Source organism: Sinocyclocheilus rhinocerous, unplaced genomic scaffold (assembly GCF_001515625.1).
Source record: "Sinocyclocheilus rhinocerous isolate Xijiao unplaced genomic scaffold, SAMN03320098_v1.1 scaffold464, whole genome shotgun sequence".
NCBI classification, from domain to species: Eukaryota; Metazoa; Chordata; class Actinopteri; order Cypriniformes; family Cyprinidae; genus Sinocyclocheilus; species Sinocyclocheilus rhinocerous.
The window spans coordinates 508,015-530,573 of NW_015627918.1; the positions used below are offsets into that span (position 1 = coordinate 508,015).

General features: G+C 31.9%; 1 protein-coding gene across 2 annotated transcripts; it reads right to left on the reverse strand.

The window, feature by feature from the left end:
- Positions 1–4,749: 4,749 nt before the first annotated feature.
- On the reverse strand, positions 4,750–19,575 carry stk35 (serine/threonine kinase 35). Of its 2 annotated transcripts, none has more exons than XM_016548451.1 (3): positions 18,883–19,575; positions 14,475–15,233; positions 4,750–5,366 (listed from the first exon to the last, which is right to left on the reverse strand). In XM_016548451.1, the coding sequence occupies exons 1-2, from the start codon at positions 19,397–19,399 to the stop codon at positions 14,515–14,517; spliced, it is 1,236 nt and encodes a 411-aa protein (XP_016403937.1). In that variant the 5' UTR covers positions 19,400–19,575; the 3' UTR covers positions 4,750–5,366; positions 14,475–14,514. The 2 variants fall into 2 exon arrangements, with proteins under 2 accessions (XP_016403937.1, XP_016403938.1); XM_016548452.1 differs by lacking the exon at positions 4,750–5,366 and adding an exon at positions 5,852–5,946.
- Positions 19,576–22,559: the final 2,984 nt, after the last annotated feature.

A 22,559-nucleotide genomic window follows, 5' to 3' on the forward strand; every position in this document is an offset into this window, starting at 1 on the left:
AATAATATTTCACAATTTTACTGAATTTACTGTATTTTTAATTTAAACAAAATTGGCCTTGGTGAGCAGATTCACACTCTCTCTTACTGGTCATCATCTGTCCTGATGTGCTGCAGCTAATAATAGCATCCATAGAAACTACCGATCCAAGGCACTTCTTCCAGTTCCAAAATGTTAAAAAGCCTTTAAAAAATAAAAATAAATAATAATAATTTAAACAAAAAATCACAGCAGCTCTCAGAGGTAAAACTCGAACGCTTCCTGTCCTTGCTGACTGGAGCATGTGACATGGAAAAACAGCACTTCCTCTTCAGTGTGCACAAGAGTTTTGTGTTTACCTGCTCGATGTCTACAGATCCTCTGGCATTCAAACATTTCATGACATTTTAAAAGTGTCCAGCTAAAAACAGACACTATTAGAAATAAAACTGGTACGTTTGTGTCCAGTGTCCAATCTTTCTAACCAGAAATGATTTGTCAAAATGATTTAAAAATTATGTGTGTGTGAAATATGATAGAATCATTGTAATTAACAAAAGTGAAAAATTATTTCAATATATGCTTAAAAATATATTTTATATATTTTTTTTAAATTATGAAATTATACAAAACTTTTTCTTCTTACTTTCTTTATTGTAAAATATGATTTCAATAGACATGGTTTGTAAAAATTATTTTAGAAGCATTTTTTATCATATAGTAAACAGAGTAGAATAATCTTAATATCTGTGTGAAAATTATTTGCAAAAAATTATGAAATAAAAATAAAATTGTATGAAATTATAAAATAATTCCTTCCTTCCTTCCATAACTGTGGCATTATGCTCCCAAAAAGCATCAAATTAAATGACAATAAAATAACATTAAAAATAAATAAATAAAAATGAAACTAATAAAGTACAGTTGATGTAGCACCTGCAGCAGTTGAGTAACTATCATGAGTGTGAATGCTAATGGACGGCTCTCTGCAGCCGCTCGACTTCATTACACAGCTGACCTCCAGTGCCATGAGCTGCGTTTCCATGTGCTTGAGCCATCACTGCAAAACTGATTACAACAGATTATGATCCATCGTGTACTACTGACCTCCTTTAACAGACCCTTTAGCACCTCAGCGGTGACCTTTCACTCAGCTCACATTCTGTCACATTCACATTCCGTGAGGAAGCTGTCACTGAACATGTCTCAGTCAGTCATGTATTCAACAGAAGCTCACCGCAGTCACACATGCTGTGTCAGTATTTGTGTAGGTAACTAGATGTGTTTATACAGGCCAATGGTGAAAAACAAAGGCTGGAAGTTTGACAAACATCTCATGTGACATGTTTACGGGAAGTCAAGCCAACCTTAAATCCAACAGAAATTTTAAAATCAATTATATTTTCGAATGTGCCAAATGTGACCAAGTTGGTCATGATAATTATGAAGCAAAACATGACAATACATAATCAAAACTATTTCTATTTAAAAATTAAGTTGAATTAAGTTCTATTTAAAAAATTAAGTTAAAAATAATAATTTTGACATAAAAAGTCAACATTATGAGATACTAAATCATAACTGACATAAAAATGTAAAAAAAAATGTAAAAGTCACAATTATGACAAAAAGCAGAAATTAGGAGATAAAAAGTAGAAATTCTGACATAAAAAGCAGAAATTAGGAGACAAAGTTGAAATAATGACAAAAAGCAGACATTAGGAGATAAAACGTAGAAATTAGAACATTAAGTTATAATTATATAAAAATAAAGAAGTATGACAAAAATAAATATTAGGAGATTAAAAACTAGAAATTACAAAAATTTAAAATTATGACAAGAAGGAGAAATTAGGAGATAAAAAGTCATCATGACATAAAAAGTAGAAATTACATATAATTATCAGATAAAAAGTCGCATAAAAAGTATAGAGATTAACAGTCAAATTATGATAGTCATTGATAAAACGTCAAAATTATGATGTAAATAGAAATTAGGAGACAAAAAGTAGAAATTATGATACAAGAAGTCACAATTATCAGATAAAAAGTCAAATAAAAATTTGAAATAGTGATAAACAGTCACAATTATGAGAGTCCTTATGAGATCAAAAATAGCAATTATGAAATAAATAGAAATTAGGAGATAAAAAGTTGAAATTAGGAGACAAAATTGAAATTATGACAAAAAGCAGACATTGGGAGATAAAATGTAGAAATTAGGACATTAAGTTATAATTATTAAAAAATTAAGAATTATGACAAAATCGATATTAGGAGATTAAAAATGAGAAATTATTACAAAAATTCAAATTATTAGGAGATAAAAAGTCATCATTATGACATAAAAAGTAGAAATTACATGTCATAATTATCAGATGAAAAGTCACATATAAAGTATAGAGATTAACAGTCAAATTATGATAGTCATTGAGATAAAACGTCAAAATTATGATGTAAATAGAAATTAGGAGACAAAAAGTAGAAATTATGATATAAGAAGTCACAATTATCAGATAAAAAGTCAAATAAAAATTAGAACTAGTGATAAACAATTATGAGAGTCCTTATGAGATAAAAAATGGCAATTATGAAATAAATAGAAATTAGTAGATAAAAAGTCATATTCATGCCATAAAATGTAGAAATTACGACATAATTATCAGATAGAAAGTCCAATTAAAGTAGAAATAAAGTCAAATTATGATAGTCATTATGAGATAAGTCATAACTGTGTCAAAGCATAACATAATAATACATGACAGTCAAGAAATATTTATTTCTATTTCTTTATTTCAACAAAACAAGAGGCTATACATACATTTAAGAAAGACTGCTTTGCAAAAACATCAAATGGCTCATAGCATCATAAACCAGACCCAGTTCAATATTAACAACAAGACGACATTTGTACAATATAAAATATCTGTAATCTCAAAATAATCTGTGAAACTCGGATAGAAAGAAAACAATTCAGTAGAAAGATAACAGTTTGTTTCTGTGTTTGTAGTGATTAGGCAGTGTGCGCATCTCTGGTTATAACTGAGAGAAAGTGGACTGTTATAATGGTTTGTTTGACCTGCAAACATTTTTCCGTGAACACCTGAGGGACAACAAACATGACCTTACTATAATAATACATATTTCTTGATTGTCCATGAGGTTTTTCGGTATTTCAAGGTGAGTTACACTAAAAGTATGATCCTGACAGCTTTGAAAAACATGAACGTCCTGTGGATTTTGTTTTGATAAAAGAACAACTAGAAGTTCCTTAAGTGAAGAAACCTGAAGAACGTCTCTGAAACACGGGTAGAGGAGGTATATCAGGAACTATATCGATCCATAAAGAGATCATGTGGAAAAATGCAAAGACATCTTTAGTTTTAATAAATGCAAAGTCTGTCCGAGACGTTTAGTACGTTACGAATAAAAGTACTGCCACTGAAAAGATGCAACGAGCAAAAGACTGAACTAAATGTGCGAGGAAAAGTGAGGTAGAAACATGGAGTGTGTAAACCAAAACACTGAATAGAAATAACTTCTAACTAACAGAAGGAAAGCTATTTCTCGCTGGCTTTACCTGGTACAAACGTCCAGATCACAGGAAAAATATCGACTAGCTGCTTATTGTGACCTTACATTGATGTCAGTTCACCTAAAAATGAAAATTTGCTGGAAATGTGCTCACCCTCAGGCCATCCGAGATGTAGATGAGTTTGGATTATTGTGATGTTTTTATCAGCTGTTTGGACTCTCATTCTGACGGCACCCATTCACTGTAGAGGATCCATTGGGGAGCAAGTGATGTAATTTCTCCAAATCTGATGAAGAAATAAACTCATCTACATCTTGGATGACCTGAGGGTGAGTAGATTATCAGCACACTTTTCATTTTGAGGTGAACTATTCCTTTAACCTTTTACATCAGTCTTTATAATTAAACCAAATATTGAACACATTTTCACAAAGGTCTTGATCTGATATCTGGCACATCTCTAAAGTATCTGGTAGTGTGTTTGGGTGAAGTGGATTCAAGCTACAGTGACTCAACGGTGCCCACAGAAACAGAATCATGCAACATTCCGTATGGAATATGAGGCGCTACGTTTCCTAACAATTCAAACCGTTCCATTCCAGCGGAACCAAAACATTCCAGACAATGTGAAAACAATGTCCATTTTTAGAGCGTTTTTTGATGCGAAGAGCCAAAAGGAAATCAGACATTTTGCTACAACAATGTGAAGTCTGTCAGATGAAACAACAAAAGTTAATTGATCCCTCACCAAATTCTATACACAACGTCAACAGTCGAGTCTGCATAGAACATCAAATAATCTCCTGTTCAATGGTATTAGTACGAAAAATAGTCTGCGTTTAGTTTATACCTGACCTGTATCTTGACTAAGAATAGATCATTTGGATTCAAGAAAATTGAATTATTTGACAAAACTTGCAACTGCATTAATGGATCCTGTCAAAAAAAATAAATAAAAAAAATATTTAAAAAAAAATATATATATAGTATATATAATTATTATTCTTTTTTTTTTTTGCAAATGCTCTTAATAGAACTAAACTTTTTAACCAAAATGGTGACATTTCGAATAAAACAAAATTTAAAAAAGCTTTGTTAATAGAACTAAAATTTTAAACCAAAATGGTGACATTTCGAATAAAACAAAATTTAAAAAATCAACAAAAAAAAGAAGAAAAAATTTAAATAATAACGAGAACCAATCCAAACACTTTCTAAAAATGTAAAAAATAAGGCACAAAGGTGATTTATTACTATTTTTTTAAAGAAGTGCTGTAGTTTGGGTCAGAAACATTCGGACCTACAGGAAAGACAGGCCACTATGTACCCAGTCATTCACATTATACCATTCACAGTACGTCTTCATGGTCGTGAGCTTTATAATAACTTCCTTCTCTGTTGTCCTGTAAATATATTCTAGAGCATTCAACAACATTCGATCGATCCTAGTGCTGCATTTAACTATTTACATCTATACTGTCTGGTATACCCCTTGCAGACGAATGGGGCGGTAGGTAGTTTTCACAGAGGTGCAGACCGGATATGTTTGTTTGAGGACGTGTGTCTAAATCTGGCCCAAAACAACAGCACAGTCTCAGCAGAGAACGAGAGGGACGTGAAATCCTTGCTGCTGAGATTTGAGCAGGAAAAATGCTTGGTCAGTTTGGAAGACTTGCATGAGGAATCCGACGCACCTGAGTAGAAATAACCTGCATAGCATTTCCTTGTGAGGGGTTTTAAATATAGATGTCAAGTCATTTGATTTCACTTCTGCTTTTTGGAAGCGGTCACAAAATGCAATTCACAGTTCCAGGATCCGCTGTCCCTTTTTCATTTCCATCGGTCTGCAAACCTGTAGAGAGAGCACAACAAGAGAAACAGTTACTCAACCATACACAGCCATTCCCTATAGAAGATCTTTTCCACCACTTCAAAAAAAATCACGCTTTGATAAATCAAAATCCTAAAAATTAAATCATGACATGCTAAGTCAAAATTCTAAGACAAAAAGTCAAAATTATGACATAAAAAGTAGAAACTCTTTAATGTAATATAATTTTGACATAATTATTACTTAGAATATCATAATTTCATCTTTTTATGTCATAATTTTTACATTTAAGTCATAATTATGACTTTTTAGGTCGCAATTACTATATGAATTTTTATGTCATAATTGTAACTTTATGACAAAAAGTCCATCTTATATTTCGACTTATGTTATAATTGTAACTTTTTAGCTGATAATTTTTTATTTCTCATAATTATGACTTTTATGTCTCATAATTGCTACTTTTTGTCATAATTATGACTTTTTAGGTTGTAATTATTAAGTCATTTGATTTCACTTCTGCTTTTTGGAAGCGGTCACAAAACGCAATTCACAGTTCCAGGATCCGCTGTCCCTTTTTCATTTCCATCGGTTTGCAAACCTGTAGAGAGAGCACAACAAGAGAAACAGTTACTCAACCATACACAGCCATTCCCTATAGAAGATCTTTTCCACCACTTCAAAAAAAATCACGCTTTGATAAATCAAAATCCTAAAAATTAAATCATGACATGCTGTCAAAATTCTAAAACAAAAAGTCAAAATTATGACATAAAAAGTAGAAACTCTTTAATGTAATATAATTTTGACATAATTATTACTTAGAATATCATAATTTCATCTTTTTATGTCATAATTTTTATGTTTACGTCAAAATTATTACTTTTTAGGTCGTAATTACTATATGAATTTTTATGTCATAATTTTAACTTTATGACAAAAAGTCCATCTTATATTTCGACTTATGTTATAATTGTAACTTTTTAGCTGATAATTTTTTTATTTCTCATAATGACTTTTATGTCTCATAATTGCTACTTTTTGTCATAATTATGACTTTTTAGGTTGTAATTATTGCATAGTATCTCATAATTCAAACTTATGCCATAATTTTGACTTTTTTATCTCATGATTTTACCTTTAAGTCATTTTTTTAAGTTGTAATTATCACTTAAAATCTCATTAACTTGACTTTTTATGTCATAATTATGACTTTTTGTCTCATTTGTCTCGTAATTGTAACTTTTTATGTCATAATTATTATGTTTTAATATCATAATTTTAACTTGTGTCAAAATGGACTTTTATATCCCATAATTGCTACTTATCTTAATTAGTACTTTTTAGGTCGTAATTACTATATGACTTTTTGTGTCAATTTTAACTTTTAGTCATACTTATGACAAAAAGTCCATCTTATATTTTGACGTGTTATAATTTTGACTTTTTAGATTATAATTTTTATTTTTCATAATTATGACTTATGTCTGATAATTGTTACTTGTCTTAATTATGACATTTACATCTCATAATTTCTACTTTTTGTCATAATTATGACTTTTTAGGTTGTAATTATTACTTAGTATCTCATAATTCAAACTTATGCCATAATTTTGCCTTTTTTATCACTTAATATCACATTAACTTGACTTTTTATGTCATAATTATGACGTTTTGTCTAATTTATCTCATTACTGTAACTTTTTTTGTCATAATTATTATGTTTTAATCTCATAATTTTAACTTGTGTCAAAATTGACTTTTATATCCCATAATTGCTACTTATCTTAATTATTACTTTTTAGGTCGTAATTACTATATGACCTTTTGTGTCATAATTTTAACTTTTAGTCATACTTATGACAAAAAGTCCATCTTATATTTCGACGTGTTATAATTTTGATTTTTTAGATTATAATTTTTTATTTCTCATAATTATGACTTTTATGTCTGATAATTGTTACTTGTCTTAATTATGACATCTCATAATTTCTACTTTCTGTCACAATTATGACTTTTTAGGTTGTAATTATTACTTAGTATCAGATAATTCAAATTTATGCCATAATTTTGCCTTTTTTTATCTCATAATTTTACCTTCTAAGTCACTATTTTTATTTTTAGGTTGTATTTGTCACTTAATATCACATTAACTTGACTTTTTATGTCATAATTATGACTTTTTGTCTCATTTATCTCATAATTGTAACTTTTTATGTCATAATTATTGTTTTAATCTCATAATTTTAATTTGTGTCAAAATTGCCTTTTATATCCCATAATTGCTACTTATCTTAATTATTACTTTTTAGGTCGTAATTACTATATGACCTTTTGTGTCATAATTTTAACTTTTAGTCATACTTATGACAAAAAGTCCATCTTATATTTCGACGTGTTATAATTTTGATTTTTTAGATTATAATTTTTTATTTCTCATAATTATGACTTTTATGTCTGATAATTGTTACTTGTCTTAATTATGACATCTCATAATTTCTACTTTCTGTCACAATTATGACTTTTTAATTATGACATAAAAAGTAGAAACTCTTTAATGTAATATAATTTTGACTTATAATTATTACTTAGAATATCATAATTTCATCTTTTTATGTCATAATTTTTACATTTAAGTCATAATTATGACTTTTTAGGTCGCAATTACTATATGAATTTTTATGTCATAATTGTAACTTTATGACAAAAAGTCCATCTTATATTTCGACTTATGTTATAATTGTAACTTTTTAGCTGATAATTTTTTATTTCTCATAATTATGACTTTTATGTCTCATAATTGCTACTTTTTGTCATAATTATGACTTTTTAGGTTGTAATTATTACTTAGTATCTCATAATTCAAACTTATGCCATAATTTTGCCTTTTTTATCACTTAATATCACATTAACTTGACTTTTTATGTCATAATTATGACTTTTTGTCTCATTTATCTCATAATTGTAACTTTTTATGTCATAATTATGACTTTTTGTCTCATTTGTCTCGTAATTGTAACTTTTTATGTCATAATTATTATGTTTTAATATCATAATTTTAACTTGTGTCAAAATGGACTTTTATATCCCATAATTGCTACTTATCTTAATTAGTACTTTTTAGGTCGTAATTACTATATGACTTTTTGTGTCAATTTTAACTTTTAGTCATACTTATGACAAAAAGTCCATCTTATATTTTGACGTGTTATAATTTTGACTTTTTAGATTATAATTTTTATTTTTCATAATTATGACTTATGTCTGATAATTGTTACTTGTCTTAATTATGACATTTACATCTCATAATTTCTACTTTTTGTCATAATTATGACTTTTTAGGTTGTAATTATTACTTAGTATCTCATAATTCAAACTTATGCCATAATTTTGCCTTTTTTATCACTTAATATCACATTAACTTGACTTTTTATGTCATAATTATGACGTTTTGTCTAATTTATCTCATTACTGTAACTTTTTTTGTCATAATTATTATGTTTTAATCTCATAATTTTAACTTGTGTCAAAATTGACTTTTATATCCCATAATTGCTACTTATCTTAATTATTACTTTTTAGGTCGTAATTACTATATGACCTTTTGTGTCATAATTTTAACTTTTAGTCATACTTATGACAAAAAGTCCATCTTATATTTCGACGTGTTATAATTTTGATTTTTTAGATTATAATTTTTTATTTCTCATAATTATGACTTTTATGTCTGATAATTGTTACTTGTCTTAATTATGACATCTCATAATTTCTACTTTCTGTCACAATTATGACTTTTTAGGTTGTAATTATTACTTAGTATCAGATAATTCAAATTTATGCCATAATTTTGCCTTTTTTTATCTCATAATTTTACCTTCTAAGTCACTATTTTTATTTTTAGGTTGTATTTGTCACTTAATATCACATTAACTTGACTTTTTATGTCATAATTATGACTTTTTGTCTCATTTATCTCATAATTGTAACTTTTTATGTCATAATTATTGTTTTAATCTCATAATTTTAATTTGTGTCAAAATTGCCTTTTATATCCCATAATTGCTACTTATCTTAATTATGACTTTTATATCTCATAATTTTTATCATTTCTTTCTGTCATAATTATGAATTTTTAGGTTGTAATTATAAATTAGTATCTCATAATTTAGATTTACGTCATAATTTTGTCTTTTTTTAATCTCATAATTTTACCTTTAAAGTCACAATTTTCAAAAAGGTCGTAATTATCCCTTAGTATCTCAATTTTGATTTTTACGATCTTTTTTTATCTCAAAATGTGGACTTTTTATGTCATAGTTACGACTTTTCTATCTCATAATTTCAACTTCTTATATGATCCACGCTCAAGCATACTTTGAAAGGCGTGCATGCTCAGCTGCGTGCGAGACAGACCAGAACTATACAAATGCAATAGTTATATTTAGAAAGCATCATGAATAACTTATTTGAAAACACAATAATTCAGTGAGTCAGTGCGTGACAGGTCAATAGAGAAAAATAAACACACTAGACAGAGCCACACTCATCGTTTACACATGGACACGTTTAAACGCACGTCAGCTGGTTATTGATAATGATCACAGCTGCGATCTGACCTGAACACAATAACAGCGAGGTGCTGATGGAGGTGTGATCTGAGTCAGCAGAATCCCACCACAGTAGCTGAGGTCAATATAAAGCAGCAGAGTAACTGCATGCGGGCTTCCTTCACCACATAACAAACCTGAGAGTGTTTCTATGATGGAGACCATATTCCACTCAAGCACACTCTAATCACAGGCTACATGCCTTGTTGTTCTGCTAGTAACTGTAATCTGAGGTCCATGTGTCGGACAGCTGGCCAGTAAATGATTTACTGATGCAACATCAGATCCGTTCAACATCCTCGGCCAACTATGGCTGTAAGCAATCCAATAATGCCGTCTGTCCAATTGTTTTTCTGAGTTTGCCCTGATCAAATGTACTTTACAGTGATATTTCTCACAGAAGGACTACATAAACAAAATCAGATAAATAGACGCCTTTAGCCTGTTATTGAGACACACTGAAATAAAATGGTGTAGGATTTAGTTGGAAACAATTTTCACACAGAAATTGCTACACTGCAAACAACAACAAAAAAAAAAGTATACTTTACAAAAGTCTTTCTAATCTACCTAATTTCATGTTTAATTTAATTTCAATTACATTTTTTATTTAATTTAATGTTTAATGTGAAAAATAAACATAAAAGTTATTAAAAATAATACAATTAAATATAAATAACTGAACTAATAAATAAATTATTAACAAGTATAATTTGCTATTAGAAAGTAAATTAATAAAATAATTTTATAAAACTATAAAACATCATTACTGATCATTATGACTGAATATAATTAATATAATGTTACACATTACATCACATTGTGGTGTGAACTACAGAAAGTGTGTATTTTAAATAGTTCTTAAATAGTTTTAAAAATAATACAATTTGCCATAAATGATTAATAATAATAATAATAATAATAATAATGGTAAATACATGAAAAATATTGAATAAATAAACAGTAATAAAAATAATAAAATTAAATAAATAAATAAATAAATGTATGCAAAAATATTAAGTAGAAAGACTGAAACAATGTTTTTTTTTGTCAAATGTAATTTGTTTTAATTACAACTTCGAAATTTTTTTTACATTTAACTTATAATTTAACAGTCTGCAAAGGTTTTTTTTTCTTTACTACAAAATTTTATACATGAACTTCATCTGATAGATTAAAAACAACGTTTCACAAACAGTTTAAGCTTAACAATAAAAAAAAGCAGCCTCTGATTAGAAAAATGTGCTAAATAACTGGAAAAAAGCATGTTTTTAGCCCAATTATCAGCTAAAAGTTATTCCTGCTTACATAACAGCCTATAAACACTTGCTCCGGCAAAACCTTCCCAACCAACAATCCTGGAAAACACGCCAAAACCAGCCCCAGCTTTCCCGAAGGAGCCTGAATCTCCACAACGCACATAAACAATGGTAGTTTTGTGCAAGCTATGTGATCCGAAAAGAGACAAATGCGGCGTTAACTTACAAATGATGTGAAAAATCTGACTAATATTGGTGCATTCTAATGCATTTCTTACATTTAGTTTGGTGTATGCCAGCACAGAAGCTGCAGTGTTGAACAGACACGTGCCCACAGGCAGCACGAGGAACACACTGTACTGTATATCCCAGCTGCTGTGAACTCAATGACCCACGCACTAATGACGAGAATCACAGAAACAACACAGACACCATTAGACGGGTTTGTGTTACTGTGTAATAATTATAACAAGTAACAAAGATCATTTGTGGACTTTAATTACAATATACTGATTTGCTGTATAAAACCACTTTGTCTATTCAATGATTTTCGTGCCACAATAATGTATTTGAATTAGCTTCATTTTAAGCTTTTCTTAGTAAATATTGATATATTGACAATTAATTTTGATTAAAGCGATTATTCAGCATATTATTTAATTGATTAAAGTGTTTAATCGATTGACAGCCCTACATTTGACCTAGCTAATAAATGTGGTATTAAAAATAATAAATTTAAATGTAAATAAATTGTATTTACATAATGAAATTAAATAACAACAACAACAATAAATTAAATACAATAAATAAATAAATAAAAAAAACATTAAACAGCACTAAACAAATAAAATATTAAATAAGTAAATTAAAATTTATTAAATATTATAAAACATTATAAATAAAATATATTTAAAATAAAAAGTATCAAGAATAATAACATTACATAAAATACAATAAAGAAATAAATAAAATAATAAAGATAATAAAATTACAAATAAATACATAAATAAAATAATTATATAAAATTACAAAACATTATAAAACATCACTACACATTACATATAAATTACATTATTGTAATGTGAATTACTGAAAGTGAATTAAAAAAAGCTATTAAATAGTATGTAAAAATACTAAAAATAAAAGTATTGAAAATAACACTAAAAATAAATAAACAAACAAATATAAACAATATTACAAATTAAAGTTAAAAATGAATAAAATAAAATAAATACAATTCTAAAACATTATCATTGATAAGAAGGAACATAATTTGCATACTCTTATTTATAACGTGTACTTTTCATTCTCGAGGTGTGAATTACTGAAAATGTGCATTTTTTAATTAAAAAAGGAGATGCAATATCATTACAGCTATATTTAAAATTTGGATTCAGCACATTTGTGATCCTCTGATGGGAGTAACGTACCCAGCACTACACACAGTATATGCACTATATCCGCAGTAGCAATTGAGACGCATGCAGGCTGGCAGGCAAAGAACAAAATGTTCTGAACGTGAGACCAAAGACACCTCAGTGTCTCACAGGCTGCCAAACAGGGGTGTATGGGGTTAGGGAGGGCGGACGGGGGGCTTCTGTGCCCAGCTGAAATAATCTCCTTGTCCCAGTCTAAAAGTCTAAGAGAACGGAAAGAACTCGGGGTGTCAATAAGCAAAAATACCCCCTTTTACCCCCCTAAAACACCAGCCAGACTCGCGGCTCACTCCCAGCCTGCTTGCTTTGACGGATGGCTGCTTCCATTCAGGTCGTCTGGGAGAGGAAGGAGGGTTTGGGCCCTGGTGTGTTGCATAACTTCTCTATATGCTCGCTGAAAGGAGTACACGTGCATGCACACGACCCTAAACCGATCTGACACCAAATAAGCCGTCGTCATTGCATTTCGCTGGAGATGCGTGCTAGTCTGAGCGAGTCTTTGTTTATGAATGTTCTCGCCTCGGGACACCAATCCAGCGTGTTTTGATTAAAATTGTGCTATAAAACGGCTTCTAAAACGCATTTAATTTCCTGTGGCCTTTTGAGTCGAATCTCATCCGATGAAAAATCCATAAAAGAATGCAATAATCTGATGTAACATGAAGCACCTGGTTAGGAGTACGTCATGTAATAAACTCTGACGTTATTGCCTCTGGCTGAGTGCATTCTGCTGCTAAAACGGTGTCGGATCTTGTTAATCAGATCACTCATGGAGCTCAGGTTGTGGCGTCAGAAAAGCAAACAGGCCTGCGAGTTGTGTGATGGGTAGGGCACGGTAGTCTCGCAGGGTATATGCAGCCCCTGAGGCCAAATACGTGGGTTTGATTAGAGAAATACAAAGGTTCTTTCAATTCAAAAAGTATCAGCTGTATGCAAAGTGAGCCACATTTGGTGTTTGACCACTAAAAAAATGTGTAGAATTTAACAATTTACTCTTGGAGCCATATTGAGATCTCAATATCTCTGGAATTGAACCATATAGGGCCGTAAATATGAAGATAACAAAAGAAAAGCTCATTAAAAACCAAAATCTAAAAAGACATTAAGAGATCTCTAATACTTCTTGAGTTACAGCAATGCAAACTTTGGCGGAAAAAAGGGCTTTTTCCCATATTTGAATGGTCACCCTTGGCATATAATGCAACAAAGATGACTAAAGTCAACAGATTTTACTAATAAACCTACCAATCTCTGTGTAAAAATTAAATAATGATGCTGCCATCTTTCCCCAATGTAATTTGGCTCCACATCTGAAAATTTTTGTGGATTACTCTAGTAAATATACATCTATGACACTGAATATTTTGGCTTTTAATCACTATTCATGCTTGTCTTTCTTCAGAAAAAATAAAAAACATTTTAATATGGAAATTTCTGAAATTTGGTTGATTTGACACAGATTGACCCTATTGGGTTTTGGTCGAGGGAACCAAGATGATGCGAACTTACGGGTTGGCCTACAAAAATATGTGAGTTGTATACGCTTAAAGGGGTCATATGATGCTGCTAAAAAGAACATTATTTTGTGTATTTGGTGTAATGAAATGTGTTTATGCGGTTTAAGGTTCAGAAACACATTATATTCCACATACTGTACATTATTGTTTCTCCTCTATGCCCCGCCTTTCTGAAACGCGTCGATTTTTACAAAGCTCATCGGTCTTATGGGATTTAAACTGCACTCTTTTGCTCTTGAATATTTTGATCTGAGGTGAACAAAAACAGTGAATGCAACATCTAAAACGACACTAAAAAACTGCAACCCACCTGAAAAAGTTGCGTGCTTATTTCGGCCAATCGGGTTGGCTTACGCCGCACATGTGACTTGGTCCATTCTAACCTCCAACTGAGACGCATCAGGTCGGTCCTGTGGGTTGACCGCCAACATGTCCTGCAAAAGCCGCTTGACACCTTCAGACATGATGCTCCGGCTCTTCTGTGGGATGTTCAGGACCATCTTCGGGTTCTCCAGCAAGGCCTCGCCCACCGGAACGATCTCGGTCCCCTGGCGAACATATGTGCCGAGGAGCTCTCGCTTGGACTCGGCGTCGATGAATGTGATCCGTTCGATCATGGCCCAAATGATGATGCCGAGCGCAAAAATGTCCGCCTTGGCGGTGTAGTGGCCCTCCCACACCTCCGGCGCCATGTAGAAGTCAGAGCCGCATGCTGACGACAGCCAGAATTTGTTAATGTTCACCATGTTTTTGTTAACCTGGTTGTCTCCTTCGTTCTCCATGCAGCTGAGCCCCGCGCAAACCTTGCTGAGGCCGAAGTCGGAGACCTTGATCACCGGACTGCCGGATTTCTGCGAGATGAGAATGTTGTCTGGTTTGAGGTCTCGGTGGACGATGTTGTTCTTATGGAGGAAGGCCACAGCGCTGGTCATCTGCTTCATGAAAATACGGTTGGTCCGCGGGTCAGGACGCCGGGAGAGGATGTACTGGTTGAGGTCGCCGCCGTCGCAGAACTCCATAACAAACCAAAGATAACACGGTTCCTCTGGGTAGCCCAAGATACGCTCACCTGGAAAGATAGTAGAATGCGGTTAGCATGCATTTTTGAAAGAAGACTCTTGTGCTCACCAAGGCTGCATTTATTTACTTAAAAATACAGCAAAATCAGTAATATTGTGAAATATTATTAAAATTTAAAATCACTGTTTTTTATTTGAATATATTGTAAAATGTAATTTATTTCTGTGATGCAAAGATGCATTTTCAGCATCATTACTCCAGTCTTCAGTGTCACGTGATCATTCTAATATGCTCAAGAAACATTTCTGATCATTATCAGTCAAATTATGTATTATTATGTCAGTCAGAATGGAAAGCAGTTTGAGAGTTGGAGCAAAGATTACAAAGGCAATGTTTTCTTTGTAATAACATACACTGATTAATCATTTAAAAGAAGATCAGAAATGTGCATTAACAAAGTCAATGATAGCATCTAACAGCATCTAATCTTTTTATTTTTTGGTACTCTTGGCCTTTTTCAAATGTAAACACCCAACTTAAATATATTTTTAAAAACATATCGGAGAACAACAGTGCTATTACAGTATCATTGAGATAATATATTATAATTTTATTAACTATATTTTATATTTATAACTTTAATAATATTTTGAATGTATTTTTATTTTATTTCTATTTTTTCCTATCTATATGAAGTTTTAGTCTTTTTTTTGTGCGTTTTTAACATTTTTATTCATTTTTAATTTTTACATTTTAAATGAATATGTAATTTTTATTTCCGTTTCAGTTTTAGTTATTTTAGTACATCAAGTTAAACTAAATAAAAATTAGAAATGTTGCCTTGGCAACTAGTTAAAATAAAATACGTTTATTTTTTATTTTATTGCAGTTTATTTCAATTAATGTTCTTTTTATGGGTTTAGTTTTAATTAACTCTAATAACCCTGGTTAGAACTAACATTTGAGGTAACTGTAAACCACTGTTGGCAAACCAAAGCCATAATCTACTCATGTGCTTCATTGAGTTATTTGTGCCGAGTCAGGAGAAACGGCTCTTTATTGAATGTCGCTGGTCTCTAACTGATAAGCCACTGTTTTGGTCTCATTAACAAACAGACATGGTTGTGTTTGATTAAAGCCAGTCCTGTTCAAACTACAGCGGCTTTACTCTTCATATTCCAAGCCTTAGAACTAAAGTGTTGGTTTAGCTGACTCAGACAGGCTAGCAAAACACCAATCAGACTTTAGCTGAGCAGATTTCCACTGAGCAGCACGTTTGGAGGCCATCCAAAGAACACTGTATGAGCGTAAGAGCTAATCTGCCAGCGTTCTGTGATAAATAACACAGCTTAACTTCAGGAAACAAGGGTTGGGAAATGCATGGAGAACAGGTGGACTGTGACCCATACAAATGCTGTAAGAACTGCTAAACACTTGGGAATGACTGTCTCCCATAATCCTAAAAAAACAGATGTAGGTCATGAAGCTGTATCTCCCAAACTGAGATTATTAAACATCATGACATTTGCAGCCATTTACATTTGAAACAAAAATTACAAATCCACTGGAAAAATTGCAATTGACAAAAAGCCCCAGAGAACTGCATGGTTTGTAAGTTGGAGAACGGTTAATGAATGAATGACTAATAAATAAATACAAGCAATCAAAATAAAACAATTAAGAATTATTAAATACATGGATCTGTTTGTTCTGTAATAAATATAAAATCTTAAAAATAAAATCTTTTAAAAAATTCAACACTTCATGTTAAAACTATATTCAGGGTTCCCATTACCATGGAAATATTGGGGAATTTTAACAATGTAAAAATTTCCAGGACTCGAAAAATCATGGAAAAACACAGATTTTTTTTATTTATTTATGCACCACTCTAAAACATTTAATGAGCTAAAAATTTGGTTTTTGTGATTGCATTTGCAATGACTTAATTTGTTTTTTTTCAAAATAAAAATTTTAAATGAATATTTATCCGGTACCGTGAACATCTGAATGTGTTGTAAAATTATTGAAATATTAACTTAAAATTTCAGGAGTTACTTTAAGTAAATATTTAAGGTCAAAGGGGTTCAGCTGGCAAAGAAGTTTGGGAATCCCTGAGTCGTAAATGTGTAAATGTCCTGTAATAAATAAATAAATAAAAAAACTTCAAAATAAAAATTTAAAATGAATATTTATCCGGTACAGCGAACATCTGAATGTGTTGTAAAATTATTGAAATATTAACTTAAAATTTCAGGAGTTACTTTAAGTAAATATTTAAGGTCAAAGGGGTTCAGCTGGCAAAGAAGTTTGGGAATCCCTGAGTCGTAAATGTGTAAATGTCCTGTAATAAATAAATAAATAAAAAAACTTGGAGAGTTAATGCACCACCCAAAAACATTTAATGAGGCAGAAATTGTTCCTTTTTTTTGGTGATTGCAATGATTTAAAAATTAATCTTTATCCTGTAAATGTGTGCAAAAGTACATAAACTCTGACAGTATATTAATAAATCTACTAGAAACATAATGGAAAAGTGACTAAAATTTTGAAAATTGCACACAATGATCAAGAATAAATATTTTAGGTCAAAGGGATCTGGCTGAAACATTTTTTTTTTGGGGAATTCTTGTTATAAATTAAGCTCCGTAAATGTGTTTATTAGCCAAACTGAACTACTGATCACACAAACACAAAAATCTGGCCTAGTCAGACAAACATACAGAACTACCACATTTTGCTATAAGTTTGATTGCATCATATAATAATTGCTGTTAATAGTGTTCATCGTCTGTTTGATTACGTCTTTAATTGATTTTTTCCGTACATTTCAGCCATATGTACATTAACTGACAGTCACCACTGATAAGCTACCACTACATATTGTAGAAACGTAATTTGCTGTAAAGTTGCTTTGCAACGATTTGTATCGTGAAAAGCGCTATACAAATAAACTTGAATTGAATATGTCAATAATTCCCAAACACATAAAAAAATATATTTGTAGAAGTTGACTCAAAATGCATCAGCAAAATCATTTATATTTAAATCATTTCTAAACAAGCCTGTAATGTGAGGATTATTTCCATTGTGGACCAGGCCACTAAATGGTGACACTTACATAACAGCAGTCAGCACAAAATAGATCCTGCTACTGCTGAGCACAACCACAAATACAGCCCTCACACGACACCACAAACATGCAACAATCTAATCTGATTTTTACAACAGGCCTACAAATGACATGAAAATTACCGCATTATTAAATCTACTAGAAAACCATTGGAAAAAGTGACTCGTGCTTTGAAAATTGCATACAATCATCAAAGTAGATCAGCAGAGGTGAACATCCAAATTGGCCTATATGGGAGTGAAGGGGTTAATGCATGATGGGTGCTGGAACATGATGTTCCCTCACGCACAGTATGCCTTCTCTTCCTACTTGGTGCACGTTTAATGACATGCATTTAAGATGCACAATACTACACATGCAGTGTGGAATGTCACATGTTTACAAAGTTGCATTGCTTTTATGCATCTCAGAATGCATATGTAGGCTACAACAACACAAAACTATCCACTCAGAGAAGTAAATCAGATATCAACCCAGTCACATTATGAATTATGCATTCAGTGCAAATGCTTTCAAACAGCTCCAGCATGTGCTGTCAGCCATGTGGTTGTTCAACTTAACTTACCTTTCAGTGAAGTTTCCACTAATCTCAAATACTGCTTGTTTCGTTTGTTCCCGTGGCTCATTTTCTGGGCCATCTCGTTTCTTTGCAGCACGCACTCCTCCAGCTGCACCACATTCTCATGCTTCTTCTCCAGGCTCGCCAGGGCCCAGAACTCGGCCAGCGCCAGTTCCACTTTCTCGGGCGCGTCGCAGCGGAGCTTCTTCACGGCCACACGGGCTCCGGACCTGCGGGCGATGGCCTCGTACACCACACCGTAGCTCCCGCGACCCACCTCCCGGATCAAGCTATACCTGGGCGTCTTGAAGAACATCGCGGGATGGAGACTGTCACGCTTGTGGAAGCCCGTGGAGAAACAGTCCCCTTCCTCCATGAGCTCCTCCTCATCGTTGGTCTCCACGGGCAGCGGCCGCAGAACTTTACTGACATCCCGCCTCATGTTGGCGTTGGGCGGCTCGGCTCGCTTGCAGCCCCGCCGGAGGCGCGTTATTCTCCCCTGTGTGCCGCTGCGCAGCTCCATGAGTTTATTACCCCCTGTGTTAACATATGTTTCGGGGCAATAATCCTATATCTCATAACGTCCCTGAAAAGCTGCGGGCTGACAGTAGTCGCTTTCGGGGAAACTCGACAGGTTCGTTCGCGTGTTTTTTGTCACTTCCTCTATCAAGCGTCTGACTGACATAAACAATAACAACTTCAACAGGAGAAGGGGCGTGGCATCAGCGGCCTGTTCCATTTCATTCATCAGACGGGGGAGGCGTGTCACAAATCCTAGTTTGAACATCATTTATTCGCACAGTGTTTATTTCAATATACCGATACAAAATTTAATAATATTAAAATTTTCCCCCCCAAAATTAATACACTTCGTAAAGAAGTTAATCTTTCCATCATGCACAAGACTGCCTAGTGTTTTCTGACAACAAAATCTGACAATAATTTGAACCTGATGTTTTTATTTATAGAATTGTACATTTTAATAAGGGCAGCGGGTATGATTGTAAATGGGCTGACATCTGGATAAAATAAAATATAATGTCCGATAAAGTCTATAATATAAAAATGGGAAATAAATACGCAATTCTTATTTTTAGTTATTAAAAAAAGAAAGAAAAATAAATAAAGTTACTATATGTTGTTTATGTGTTAAGAACAATAGCTGTAATACTACGTGGTAAAAGTCATAATTATATTTTTTTATATTTTAAATATAAAATATATTTTTTATATTTCCTCCATAGCCATAATTTTTTTAAGCCATAATTATATTCATTTAAGGAGTGATAGGGGTAGTCTTAATTGTTTTAAATTAGTTTAATTTTATGTTTGTGTTGTTAATGTGTGATGTGTTTTTAAGTATTAATGTGGATGTATTCATGTCCCCAGTGTCAAAGACAAATTTCCGTTCTGTGACAAACAGAATGGACAATAAAGTTAAACTAACTCATATGTTGTTTATGTTTATTGTTGATTCGAAAAAAAATTACAAGCTAGGAAGTACAATAGAATAAACAAAATACATTAATAATAATAATAATAATAATAAATACAATTATATAAATAAAGTTAAATAAAAACATTCAAATGATTACAATTGTTAACACATTTTACAGGTATCGTATTTTTCGATAATTGTTTTTTTAATGAGTTTGGGAACTTCTGTCTTTAAAATAAAAATAAAAAAACAAAGGCTTATTTCCCCTATATTTACATTTCTGTACACTAAATGTAGCTAACAGAAGTAGCAGATTAATTAAATAATAAACGCACCCAGTGTAGGGGATCCCATGGGGGAATGAAGTGGCATATTTGCACTTCAGCAAACATAAACTGATAATAAAAAAATAATGTTTATTATATGAACTGGAGCAGGCGATTGGTGGGAGTTGGCGCGCGCCGCGGTGGTCGTCTCTGCACGTGAGGCGACGCGTGCTCGCAGTCACGCACTTACGGACCGTGACGTCGTCGGGGGGGCGGGGCTGCGTCCATGTGTGTCCACGTTTCTTTGCGCCAGTATATGTTGCTTTGTTTTCTTTGTTTTTGCTATACTCGTTTCATCACAATATGTGTTTGTTCATATACTGATTTATTATAATATATACTAATTAACATGTTTACATGTAATCTGGATTACACCTAATCAGATTCCCAAAAAAATTAGTACATGTAAAATCAAATTACATTTTAAAATACTTGTAATCAGACTGCAGTTACTTTTTTATTGATTACATGATTACATATTATTCACACAATAGGAATAAATTATTCACAATTGATTCTCCCTAATTCCTCTTTTTCACCTTTTAAATATTCCTTTCTCAAATAGCCTGCCGCTTATATACATTCAGAAAGTCTTCCAGGTTTGTGGACATTCACACAAAGACCGGTCACAGGTCACGTGGCTATAATTACACAGAAAACTGAGAGGCCACACAACATTTGACCACTGGATTTACAAAAATCATTTCAGTTTTAAGAAGTGTTTTCTCAACATTTCAACATTGCATCAACTACTGATGAACACATTCATTTTTATTTGAATTATCACACATTCAAATGCACAAATTCAGGTTATGTCTTATTTACATATAATGCAGGGATTCCCAATTTTTTCTCTCTCAGCCAATCTCTTTCACCTAATATATTCATTAGAAGTCCCCCTGAGATTTTAAGGTAATAAGTTAATAATTAAGTATCACATTTGCATGTTCACGGTTCTCTGATGTTGGCTAAAGGTCACATGACACGCAGGTAAACAAATCATTTTTTTAGTAAGTGTTTTATTTTGATAAAAAAAATGATTTATTTTAATTTTACATTTTTATGATTTAATTATTAGCTTCTCATTAAACTCACAAACCCCCTGAAGTTCCTACAAGCCCCAGTTTTGGAAACCTTGATGTAACGCAATGTTTAGTGCACTATGTTAATAACAAGATGTAATATATTTTCTCTTTCTTTGCATTTTATATAAATATCGTACAAGTTTATCCTATTTAAATTAATGTCATAAGTGAGTTAGGTCAAAAGTAATCTAAAAGTAGTCTGATTAAATTACCTGAAATGTGTGATGCAATGGATAACGTTACATTTTTTGTCATGTAATTTGGAATCAGTAACGAATAACAATTTAAGTACTCTACCCAGATCTGTATATAAGCTATATATATACTGAACAAAATTATAAACGCAACACATTTGTTTTTGCCCCCATTTTTCATGAGCTAAACTCAAAGATCTAAGACTTTTTCTATGTACACAAAAGGCCTATTTCTCTCAAATATTGTTCACAAATCTGTCTAAATCTGTGTTAGTGAGCACTTCTCCTTTGCCGAGATAATCCATCCACCTCACAGGTGTGGCAAGGAGAAGTGCTCACTAACACAGATTTAGACAGATTTGTGAACAATATTTGAGAGAAATAGGCCTTTTGTGTACATAGAAAAAGTCTTAGATCTTTGAGTTCAGGTCATGAAAAATGGGGGCAAAAACAAAAGTGTTGCGTTTATAATTTTCTTCAGTGTATATATATTCTGTTACAACAGGCCATTTTTTGAATGTTCTTTTAATGTTCTTGTAAATGAAATGTTAATTAATTGCTTAATATTTAATGTTCGCAGATATAGATGTTAATTGTCTTCTGCATATCAGTTAAATAATTTTTCTCATTTTTTATTTTT